The 13,145-nt window shown below is 40.7% G+C and overlaps 1 protein-coding gene across 1 annotated transcript in view; it reads right to left on the bottom strand.

Annotated features, from left to right (window-relative positions):
* emx3 (empty spiracles homeobox 3) overlaps window positions 1–12,825 on the bottom strand; it is a 37,393-nt gene extending 24,568 nt beyond the window's left edge. Inside the window, exon 1 of the mRNA XM_055642877.1 lies at window positions 12,184–12,825. Within this exon, the coding sequence (XP_055498852.1) occupies window positions 12,184–12,535 (352 nt within the window). The 5' untranslated portion in view covers window positions 12,536–12,825. The remainder of the gene's footprint in view (window positions 1–12,183) is intronic.
* Between the last annotated feature and the right edge of the window lie 320 nt (window positions 12,826–13,145).

Raw genomic sequence — 13,145 nt, 5'->3', positions numbered from 1 at the left:
ATAGTTTTCTGGCCTGTTGGTGATGTCCAAATCCCAAAATATGAATAAATATAATAACATTGGGGGGCTTTTGAGACCAATGCTGACTTTCACAATTTGTCGAGGGTGACCAATGGTGCAGGTACAGTGGCTTGCAAAAGTTTTCATACCCCTTGAACTTTTCCACATTTTGTCACGTTACAACCACAAACGTAAATGTATTTTATTGGGATTTTATGTGATAGACCAACACAAAGTGGTGCATAATTGTGAAGTGGAAGGAAAATGATACATGGTTTTCAAATCTTTTTACAAATAAAAAACTGAAAAGTTTGGCGTGCAAAAGTATTCAGCCCCCCTCAGTCAATACTTTGTAGAACCACCTTTCGCTGCAATTACAGCTGCAAGCCTTTTGGGGTATGTCTCTACCAGCTTTGCACATCTAGAGACTGAAATTTTTGCCCATTCTTCTTTGCAAAATAGCTCAAGCTCAGTCAGATTGGATGGAGAGCGTCTGTGAACAGCAATTTTCAAGTCTTGCCAGAGATTCTCAATTGGATTTAGGTCTGGACTTTGACTGGGCCATTCTAACACATGAATATGCTTTGATCTAAACCATTCCATTGTAGCTCTGGCTGTATGTTTAGGGTTGTTGTCCTGCTGGAAGGTGAACCTCCACCCCAGTCTCAAGTCTTTTGCAGACTCTAACAGGTTTTCTTCCAAGATTACCCTGTATTTGGCTCCATCAACTCTGACCAGCTTCCCTGTCCCTGCTGAAGAAAAGCATCCTCACAGCATGATGCTGCCACCACCATGTTTCACAGTGGGGATGGTGTGTTCAGGGTGATGTGCAGTGTTAGTTTTCCGCCACACATAGCGTTTTGCATTTAGGCCAAAAACTTCAATTTTGGTCTCATCTGACCAGAGCACCTTCATCCACATGTTTGCTGTGTCCCCCACATGGCTTGTGGCAAACTGCAAACGGGACTTCTTATGGCTTTTTTTCAACAATGGCTTTCTTCTTGCCACTCTTCCATAAAGGCCCGATTTGTGGAGTGCACCACTAATAGTTGTCCTTTGGACAGATTCTCCCACCTGAGCTGTGGATCTCTGCATCTCCTCCAGAGTTACTTCTGGCTCTTGGCTGCTTCTCTGATCAATGCTCTCCTTGCCCGGCCTGTCAGTTTAGGTGGATGGCCATGTCTTGGTAGGTTTGCAGTTGTGCCATACTCTTTCCATTTTCGGATGATGGATTGAACAGTGCTCCGTGAGATGTTCAAAGCTTGGGATATTTTTTTATAACCTAACCCTGCTTTAAACTTCTCCACAACTTTATCCCTGACCTGTCTGGTGTGTTCCTTGGGCTTCATGATGCTGTTTGTTCACTAATGTTCTCTAACAAACCTCTGAGGCCTTCACAGAACAGCTGTATTTATACTGAGGTTAGATTACACACAAGTAGACTCTATTTACTAATTAGGTGACTTCTGAAGGCAATTGGTTGCACTGGATTTTATTTAGGGGTATCAGAGTAAAGGGGCTGAATACTTTTGCACGCCACACCTTTCAGTTTTTTATTTGTAAAAAAATTTGAAAACCATGTATCATTTTCCTTCCACTTCACAATTATGCGCCACTTTGTGTTGGTCTATCACATAAAATCCCAATAAAATACATTTACGTTTGTGGTTGTAATGTGACAAAATGTGGAAAAGTTCAAGGGGTATGAATACTTTTGCAAGCCACTGTAGCAACATTTAAATTCTTAGCTCCAATTCAGAGCCTCTGGATATTGTGGGTCTCTGACCTGATCAGGAACACAATGGTCTAGGCTTCTAGAATGGGTGAATCCTCTGTAACTTAGTATTGCTCCTCATTTTCATTTTGTTCTTTGTGTCATAATAGCCAACGGCAAACACAACATTGACAAAATAAAAATACATGGTTGCCTTTGACTTCTGCCATAGCAGGTTAATAACACCTTCAGGTCAACGCTGAAGTGATATACTCACTTTAATTCAACTAATAAATGCGGAAACTAATATTGTTTATTATTATATAAATACCAAATTGCGAACATGTAAAAAAACATATTTATTTGGAAAATTACTATGCATAACATTGAAAATTTTGTTATATGAGAACAATGATGCGACCATTACTCTACAAGTGCTTTTTACTTATACCAGTACATATCGTTATATCTATGGTGACTCTCTGATGAAGACAATGTTTGTCTCCAGTCTAAATATGGGCTATAGTTTTATTTTCCACTGAAGATATATGTTGCTCTTACAATAATATTCTATTTGATTCATACAACCTTATCCAAACAACACTGACTGACAAGCAATAATCCTAATTCAAAATTAAACACTCCTATTGACATGCCTGCTACCTGAATAATCTGTTGCCTATTATTAATGTTCTATTCTCTACCACCCTATCCCCTCCACCCACCCCCACTCCTCAATGCGCTCCCACCCAGATTTCTTATTGGAATAGTATATCCTTCTCTGTCTTGTACAGATTCATCGCAGTTTAATCTGGAATTTGTAACCAATAGTTAGAAACTGCAGAAGACATTGTGCCCAAGTCTCGTTCTCATCTCACACAATATTTAATCAGCCAGACTTCATAAGTGTAAAATCTGGCCATATTAGTTTTCATTAATGTAACAATACAAAGACTTATTCAATTCCTTAAAATTATACCTTTGAATTGAATCTTAAAATTGAGTCTGAATCTGTAAATTTCTTGACTTTAGCTATTATCTGCTAGTGGAGATGATACAAGTATCAGGGGTAACAGGGAGCCTAACTTGCTCTTAATGCATATCAAAACGTCCAGAGCATGTAACCTGAGATTTTAATATTTTGAGACAATGAATGATGTTCTTCACTATCACTTTATATGTTTGCAAATGTTCTCCCTGCATTGGCACAACAGCAATGTCGGCTTGAGTTGAGTTGTGCTGATGAAACTCTGGGCAGCTACATATTCTGTCTGCATTCAGTTAGGGAAATAACTCAATTTCTCTGTTAGACATTCTCTCTGTATTATCATTATTTCATTACAGAATAGGAGCAGTAACAGCACAAATATCCTTTTATAGTGGAGAATCAATGAGAATTCATTACCATTTATATCTGATTTGCACATTAACTTTGCTCACTAAAGCAATTGAACTTTACTCTGTGGTACCTCACTCTGCTCTATTCGCTATAGAAATAGGAAGAATAGTTTCCCCGATCATTTATCAAGTTAAAGCTATATGTTCAATATTTATACTCATATTGCAGAAATTGCATCGAGTTGAATTTACTTTCAATTGATGTGCGCTCATTATAAGTGGCCCAGTCATTTCAGAACAGGATTCTGATTGGAATGATATTCCAAAAACAACAGAAGGGAAAAGGGACGTTTATTAGTACCAGAAAAAACAGGCAACAAATTATTCAGTTAGCAGACATGGCAGTAAGAGTGTTGATTTGTTGATGTGATTAGGACCTGGAACAAGATTTGATCAAATCAAAATCTTGGGAACCAGGAATGAATGCATGGTGCTAGCCTAAAATTTATACAAAGTGAAGTGTCTACCTCGTTACTCAGGCACCCTCCAGAAACAAATTTGAGAGGAAATGTTTGTTTAAGGGATATGACTGTTCAATAAATACACCCTTTAGAATCTGTGCAGTTTGTCACATCCTAACTCATATTTCATAAACAAACCCTCAGTTTCAAGAGTTAATCTTCATACAGTATCAAAGAAAGATAATTATTTTTCTTTAATAGCTCAAGCTATTGGGAGTAAAGTGCACAACATGTTTTTATATAAAATTATATAGTTTTAAATCTGTTAAAAAATCAATTTTAATAGGATTACATGTTGCTATAAAACATCATTGATTTTTCTTGCAAAACATGAACAACACTTTGGAAGGAGGCTATAGAACCACGTGTTAAATCTGGATTTTTACTACAATAATCCAGATGTTCCACTCTCCACAAATGTTGGCTTTAAAATTTGTATCTAATAAATTTTTGTTTGAATTTTTACCAAAGGCAAAGCTCGAAAAACCGTGTTAAAGTATGTCTCCTGCCTCTCTCTTTTTGTCTCATTTTCAATTGATAACCTTGCATTTCTGACTCACTAATGGAAACTGTACTTAACTGCTAAATATATATTTAATATATTCAAACAAACCCTTCTCATATCCTTCTCCATTGCGATAATCCCAGTAGACAGTAGTATCTAGAATTTCAAATCACAGCAATAGTTTGTCACCTTTTGTATCACCCAAGTGAATCTATGCTCCATATTCCCTTGGTCTTATGCCCTTGCTATAATTATTCTTTAATATGAAAGCTTCAGACAGGAACAGCAGTGGAGACAATTATCAAGAGCTCCTAAAATTGCAACACTTTTAGAGAAAGCATTTCCATGATATTGAACATTTATGCTAAAAGAATGATTGTAATAAAAAATAATAGGAAGAATTGCATGAAATTTAATTTTCTTAACCATGGTATATGTGGCTAAATGGTGAATTTAAAAAATGCCATACAGTATCATTCCAGCTCATCAATGCCTCTACTTCCTTTGAATACTGAGGAGATTTGGTATGTCACAAATACGCTATCAAACGTCTGCAGGTGTACAGTAGACAGCACACTGAATGGTTGCATCAAGGCCTTGTTCAGACATACGCTCATGAATGAAGAAGGATGCAAAAAGTGATGGACATTGTGTGGTCCACCATGGGTATTGAAATCCCCAACACAAAAGGATTTACAGAAGGTGCTGCTGCCTCAAAAGTAGTTATTGTCATCAAAGATCTACATGACCTGACATGCTGGCTGCTACCATCAGGAAGAAGATAGAGGAGCCTGAGAACTGTGACCTCCAGGGTCAAGAACAGCGCAACACTGACCACAACCCTATCCCAGCAATGATCTACTATGGAATGTGTTTTTGTTGCACTCCCTACTTTGGTTTTGCACTATTATGTTCTGGATACCTCACATTACTTTCTGTTTATTTATTGTATTATGGATTATTGTATTCTGTTAATAGGATTGCAAAGCTATAGCAAGTTAGAATTTCATTATTCCTACCCTACTGTGTATGACAATTAAACACTTGCGACTCTATCTTAACTCTTGACCTGGAGATACAAAAACCTAACAGTGTCAAACATATTTTCCCTCAGCAACATATCCATGTCATCATCAAGACCACCTCTTTTTATTTAGATTCAGAGTTTAGAGTTTCGAGATACATGGTGGAAACAGTCCCTTCAGCCCACCGAGTCCATGCCAACCAACCTAACGCTATCCTACACACACCAGGGACAATTTACAAATTTATCAAAGCCAATTAACCTACAAACAACATGTACATCCATTTCTGGCCTTGTTTCAACTTACATTCTGCTGAAACACTTTGTTATCGGGTTTACACATACTCTTCATGCCTTCTTCAAACATCCATAAATCTGAGGTCTTGCAAAACTGCTCTTCATGACCTAGCACACCAAGTTTTCTTCACCGGTTGTCCCCATACTTACTGACCTGGGGAAGCAATTCCATTTCTGATCATTGTGTTCAAATCTCTCCATATCTCCATAATTTCCTCAAGCCCTATAATTCTCCAAGAAACTTACATTCCTATGATTCTTCAACATCTCCAGATTTAACCATTCCACCTGTGGTGGCCACAGTTGCCATGACTTCAGCTGTCTGCTCTAACCATTGCAATTTCCTACCAACAGTCTCCTGTCTCTCTATCTCACTTGATACCTTGAAGATGCACCTTCTAATTTATCTCTTTTGAAGCACCATTTTCTTTTACCAAGCGTTTGGTCAATGGTCCTGCTATGTTCAAACAAGGAACTGCAGATGCAGACTTACAAAACAAACACAAAATGCTGGAGCAACTCTGTGGGTCAGGCAGCATGTCAGCATAAAATGGATAAGTGACAGGAGAGAGGATAGGCAGAGGAGATGACAGGTGATAAATAGATACAGATGGGGGGGAGAGGGGGGGAGGGGGTGGAGGGGGGTGGAGGGGGGTGGAGGGGGGGGGGGGGGAGGGGGGGGGGGGGGAGGGGGGGAGGGGAGGGGGGGGGGGAGGGGGGAGGGGGGGGGGGGGGGGGGAGGGGGGAGGGGGGAGGGGGGGGGGGGGGGGGGGGTGTTATAGGCTGATGGTTAGAACAAAGGCCAAATATTAAAATAGAAGATCTGAGAGAAAAAGATTAAAGAGTTGAAATTATGAAGCCAGATGAGGAAATGTGGGCAGAGGGCTTCGTAATTCACAACTTTTCAATCATTTTGTGCGGCGTAGTGGCACAGCAATAGGGTTGCTGCCGTACAGTGCCAGAGACCCGGTTTCGATTCTGGCTACGGGTGCTGTCTGTATGGACTTTGTATGTTCTTCCTATGCCCATGGTGCGTTTTCTCCAGGTGTTCTGGTTTCATCCCACATTCCTAAGGCGTGCAGGTTTGTAGGTTAATTGACCTGCGAATTGTCCCTAGTGCGTAGGATAGAACTACTGTACGAGTGAACGATCGCTGGTCAGTATGGATTCGGTGGGCCGAAAGGCCTGTTTCTAAGATATATTTCTAAACCAAACCTTTCTCACACCCTCAGTTTTAATCTTTGGCCTTTGTTCCAACCATCTGCATAGCAAACAATTCCTCACCTGTGCCCACCTGCCACGCTTTGTCCTGCCTCTCCTCTCTCCCACCTTTCTCTCTCCCCCCCCCTCACCAACCCCCCACCCCCCACAACAATCAGCCAGAAGAAGTATCCCAATACAAATAACACCTATCCATGATCTCCAGAGATCTTGCCTGACCCGCTGCGTTACTCAGGCACTTTATGTCATTTATTACCCTGTATGGTGTTGAACATAAATTTTTCCTGATATTGATCCCATGAAATCTCTTTGTACATTTCTTCTATGTCATTGTTTCATGGTCCAGCGTCATGTTGCAGAGAACTTTGAATAGTTTGGTTTAACATGTCAGTAGGCAAGCAAGGAAGCAACTCTCTATCCTGGGCCTCCTCCACGGCCAGACTGAGCAGCACCGGAAATTGGAGGAACAGCACCTCATATTCCGCTTGGGGAGTCTGCATCCTGGTGGAATGAACATTGATTTCTCAAAATTCTGTTAAAACTTACTGTCTCCTCCCCTTCCTACCCCAGCCCTCGGGCTCCTCCTCCTCTTTTTTCCTTTCTTCTCCCCGCCTCCTCCCACCCCCTATCAGTCTGAAGAAGGGTTTCGACCCGAAACGTTGCCAATCTCCTTCGCTCCATAGATGCTGCTGCACCCGTAGAGTTTCTCTAGCATTTTAGTGTACCAAGCAACAATTAAGTCACTGCCAATTTAACAACCTCAATTCTTCAATAAATGTTCTCACTAACTGGAAAAAATTGCAAAAAGGTTTACGAGTTAACTGTCCAAACATAACTGCACCGCAAATATTAAATAATAACTCAGAATGGGTTCTGTGTTCCAACTTGCAGAACTATTTTCAAACATTATCTAGCAAATGGTGAACAATAGTGATAACTCATTTAAAACACACTCATATAATTCGAGTTTCAGGTATTAAATAATTTGATGTTGGAGAGTTGAGTCCACACCTACATCATACACACATGTATATACATTTGACATAAGGGATGAAATTTTCCGGCACTAATATAATCAATAGCTCATCTAGCCATCTGTGGAGAGAGGAACAGCGTTAATATCCCAGATCATTGATCTTTTATCAGAAAGATGTGATCACAGGTCAGCAACATATATAATGAATTGAATTTATCACACCGTAGATGATACTTGACTAGCATTTGCAGCATTTTATGTACTTATTCTGTACTTGTAAAGGTGGCACAATCATGGCACAGCTGCTAGAGCTGCCGCCTCAGGTTAATTGACCTCTAAAAACTGCCTCTAGTGTGTAGGTAGTGGATGAGAAGATGGAATAATGGAGAACTAGTGTGAAAGGGTGATCGATGGTTGGTGTGGGCCTGGTGAGACAAACGCCCTGTTTCCATGCTGTATCTCTGAAACTTAAATCTAAAAACTAATACTATTTAAGGTTTCTAGCATTGATAATATTTTTCAAATTTAAATAGTAATTTAGGTTATAACATCAATAATAGAACGATAAGTTTTGTCTTTATATATCTCTGTCATCTTCCCCATCACCACAAATCGCCAAGGTCTCTGTTCTGGTGCTATGATCATGCCTGGTTGCTTTTCCTTACACCGTAGCAGCTTCTGTCACTGTCCCCAAATATTGGAATTCCCATCCTAAGCCTCTCTACCATCGATGACTAATTGATCTAGCTTTTGACACTTGCCATAATTACTCATTGCTGTACTAAGTAAAATTTGCCTGAACATGTTCCTCGGAAATGCTTTGGGACGATGTTTTGTTATTGTGAGATATATTTATTATATCTCATCAATATATATATTATTGACGGTTTAGCCATTTTGAAGTGTTTAAAGCTCATGCCTCTGATTTGACTTTGGCCTAATTACAGGGTCCTAATTTTAGATTGTCCTAGTCACATGCCAGTATTTTTTCTTCGCTCCAACCTTCTCTGATCGTTGGGATTGCACTTCGTATTTAGCAGGCAAGCTCTGATTCAATGTACACACTCCATTTAAAAGGCCATCGGTAATGTATGCCGTAAGCACCAGTTTCCTTTGGCATCCGTTCAACGCTTTAGATGTGTTTTTTTTTTCTGTCTGAGTTCGTCTTGTTATTTGAGTTTGAAGGTCGTGGTCAACCCTGGCGTTGTTATCGTCCGAATCAATGTCCCCGTGAACAGAGAATGAAATTAAGTATCAACCGCATTGGTATCACTACAGGATGATATATAGCCTCCGCTGAAAGATATTAATAAAACAAATGTTCTTTTTTAATTCGATCCATTACTTTTGTATCCTCCGTCTCCCCAGGTTTATTTAATTACTTCAATTTAAATACCCCAGCTTCACAGGGCGATGCGAATTCTTGTCTCATCTCCGGAAAATAAACAAGTAATTTTACTTTTTTTGTATAAATATGCCACGTTTCACACATTTGACATAGTGTGCAAAATGCGTTATTTTTTTCCTTACGAACCATACTCTGAAATATGCACACTTGTGCTATGATGAGTACATACACTACTTCGCAGCTTGTAAGCTTGCAGTAGGCAGTTTAGGACAAGTCACCGGGTCCCACAGTAAAGTCACCTTGCTTCATAAATATCCAAGTTCCCTTGTCTCCGTGTTGTACAATATGGACAAGTATTTTGACCCATTTTGTTGTTTTATTTTGCGTAGTGCTGATGATGATAAATATACATTTGCATCTGAAGTCACAACATAATGTTCCAGAGCCAATTCACTCCGTCGATGGACATAAAAAGCTGGAGTAACTCAGCGGGTCATCTCGACCCGAAACGTCACCTATTACTTTTCTCCAAAGATGCTGCCTGACCTGCTGAGTTACTCCCGCTTGTTTGAGTCTATCTTCGGTTTAGAGCAGCATCTGCAGTGTATTCCTACACTAATTTCTTCCGTCTTTCCTTTCGGTTGCGACACTCGGTTTAAATTTACAGGTCGCGTGTAAACACAAACTTTCCTCAAATTACGTAAAATCTCCTTTCTCTAATCAGCTGATTTGTGGCTATTCGAACCAATGTGTCAATGTATTTTTCTCTTTTTCTAAACAAGAGTCAAGATAGTCAAGAGAGTTTTATTGTCACATGTCCCGGAACGAAACAATGCAATGGACAGGCAATGCAGCAAAACAACAGATATGTAAACATGTTTAGGAAGGAACTGCCGATGCTGGTTTAAACCGAAGACAGACACAAAAACCTGGAGTAACTCAGCGGGTCGGGCACCATCTCTGGAGAAAAGGAATAGGTGACGTTTCAGGTGGAGGCCCATCTTCAGATACAGTACTATCTAAACACCACAATAAACAACAAAAATATTCAATATATATATATATATAAATACATGCGCCAGCGTCCCACCTATCCCCTATCCTAAACCTTCATCCCCTGCTCTTCACCGCTCTAATTCAGCCGCAATATCCAATTTCACCCTACCCATCCTCTTTCTCTTAATCCAAGTACTGTCCTTCAGAATTGGTTGAATTTAAGGTTAGGACAGAACAGGAAAGTACAGCATATTAACAGGCCATTCGGCCCACAATGTCTGTGCCGAACATGATGCCGAGATAAACTAATCTCACCTGTCTGCACATGATCCACAGCCTTAAACTCAGACCTCGCCAGGATCCATACCCTGCCGAGGTAAGGTTTCTTCGTCCTTCCGTTCTGGAAACATTTTTTCAAAGTTTAAAGGACCATCGTTCTGTGTTACTGTTCCTGTATTAAACGCTCATTCACATTCATAATGTTGATTTCTGTATATTTTTCAGTTGTCCTTTTAATCCATCCAGTTTAATTCTAGTAAATTTAGTACACAGACGCAAATCCCATTAACTGTCGCGTCTTCCATGTCCAAAGGCCGGAAATATTGGTCATTTTACGGAAAAAGTTGATATTATAGAACGTATTTTCACTAATGACATGAACTAATTATTACATATATTGACCATTTGATTTAATGATATCATCATACAACGATGATTCTTTAAACGCTAAGGCAGTTCAACTGTTACTAAAGAACCATATATTTGCACTCCAAACATCGTGGTGCAATATTTGTGCAACATTTGTGCAAAACTATTAGGTACACAAATTGCTCACTCTTGTAACTTGCTTTTAATTTATTTACCAGCTCGTGCAAAAATACGGCATTGCGCCGTCTGCATGTATAGCAATACATCTCCATACTTGAAGAAGTTTGTATTAAAAATCTGCGCATTGAAGACAGATATTAATAGTAAACAGAGAATGCATTAACAAAAAAAGATTCCAAGCGTTTACAACAAAGGGCATCATTTTCAACACTCATAACATATACTTTTTTTTTAGCAGGAATGATCATAACGATTGAGCAAAATCAATGTGAATTCTTTGATTTGTGTTGCAATGTTGGCGGCTTATGACCGGGCCGCGCTGCATTCCATCTTGTGAGTTAGCACGTTGTTTGCTAGTAACAGTTACAGAGACTTCGAACTTTCGGATAAGCTGAACTAAAAAACAGATACGGGGTGACATCGCGCACCTAACCCGCCGGTAAAGTGTGCAAGGTAACCATTTGACAGAGGGTACATCCGACAGACAAAGCACCAGCCGTCTTCCTCATTCCCCAGTGAATTCAAGGCAGACCGCGATTTGAGGGGTTGGGAAACTTTAAACCAACCCATCAACTCTCAAACTAGAGTCGGGGCGCTGATGAGAACACTATCAAATACTTTAGTGGTTGTTCTCTCTATAAACCTAAATTAAATCCACATTGAGAACGCAGATTTTTAAGTCCACAAAGAGCTGCGCCTGTCTTAATACTGCCGTAAATTCAAAACCTCGCCGGGAATCTTCCATGACAACTGAGGCTGACGGGGTTGGGTGCACCATTCTTGATAGAGCCTGATTCTTGCTGAGTATTGTGTAGGAAGGAACTGCAGATGTTGGTTTAAACCCAAGATAGATACACAATGCTGGGGTAACTCAGCGGGACAGGCAGCATCTCTGGAGAGAAGGACAGGCAGCATCTCTGGAGAGAAGTCTGAAGAAGGTTTGCGACCCGGGACGTCACCCATCCTTTCTCTCCGGAGATGCTGCCTGTCCCGCTAAGTTACTCCAGCATTTTGTGTCTATTACTGAGTATTATTATTTTTAAACGATCGGCGCCTCTTGACACTCCGCACATTGCTTGCATGTTTTAACTTGATTTCCATATGAGCTGGCCTAGTTTTACTTTCTGTTGCAGTCCGGTTTACCAACGTGTATGGTGTGCGCCTCGCTGGAGCAACGTTTAGTTAATTAGCAGAAATCGTCTCCTATGGATTTACTCGTTTATAGCAAAAGTCTAAAAATAGACTGACAAAATACAAGCCCGTCTTGTGTTAGCAAACGCCAGGTATTTAAGACATAACCTTTCCATACAAGCGTGTTCAGGTGTAAAATAACTGATGTTACATTAATACAGGGTTAAATTGCATTACACAATATATTTATTGGCGCAATAATCGTTACAATCGCGTTCATTTACCTTGAAATCTGTGACCCAGGTATCTGTTCCTTAAAACCCATGGGTAAAAACTTAGTGCTTCTCTCTGCTGGGGCGCAAAGAAAGACTGTGCGGACAGATGGTGTGCGTTGCCTGGGTGAATTGAGAGAGCGGGGCTGGCCGCGTGGGTTACCGGGTCGGGAAACAAGAGCTCGGGGCTGCTGTAGAGAGTCCTGCCGGCGTTCTGAAAGCCACTTCCGAAGTGGGAGGCGTGCAGCGAGTCGGCGTATCTCAGAGCTGTCGGTCGGAGCGGTTCATCCCCCAGAGTGGACGCGTTGTCTTTGCCTACCAGAGCCTCGATGGTGAAGCATCTCTTGGCCGGAGGCTGGAACATGGCTTTCGCCAAATGCGTTGGCCCTGGCGGCGAAGATCAAGATTTAGGGAAGTCCAAAAGAGAGTCGAAGTAAGTTTATTTCCCCCACCCAGTAGGCACAATTCCTTGGATCCAATGTGGACTTTAATCTATAAAACAATCCATATGCGCACCTGGCGACGTGCGATTCGGTTTAGGAAACTTGTATTGCCGATTTGGAGCTGGATGATCTAATTAAAAGGGGGCTGACACTAAACAACCCTCGAATGCCAGCAGTTTCTCACCGATTGGCTCCATTTACCTGCCTTGCTATTCGTGTCATTTACAGGCGTGGTGGACATGCGCAGAATGCGAAAGAAAATAAGGTCTATCCTATTCAAACAGGACCGAGAAGCCAAAACCCAACACCCGGCTGTGCGTAGAATAATAACAGAGGATGAAATATCCCTGGAAAAGCGCCAACTCCTCCAGACTCAATCAAATTCACCAGACCCATTCGCCTTTATAATCAGAATGATTAGAGTCTTTTCGGCGTGAAATAAATACAGTAACAACTCTGATCTGAAAAAAAATCACTGTATTTTTGCAATATCTGCCTTGATTTATCCAATGCCGAAGCCTTAAGTGATAT

This window comes from Leucoraja erinacea, chromosome 11, assembly GCF_028641065.1.
Source record: "Leucoraja erinacea ecotype New England chromosome 11, Leri_hhj_1, whole genome shotgun sequence".
Lineage (NCBI taxonomy): Eukaryota > Metazoa > Chordata > Chondrichthyes > Rajiformes > Rajidae > Leucoraja > Leucoraja erinaceus.
Note: the sequence above shows the minus strand (reverse complement) of the source record. Positions and strands in the feature narration are given on the sequence as shown.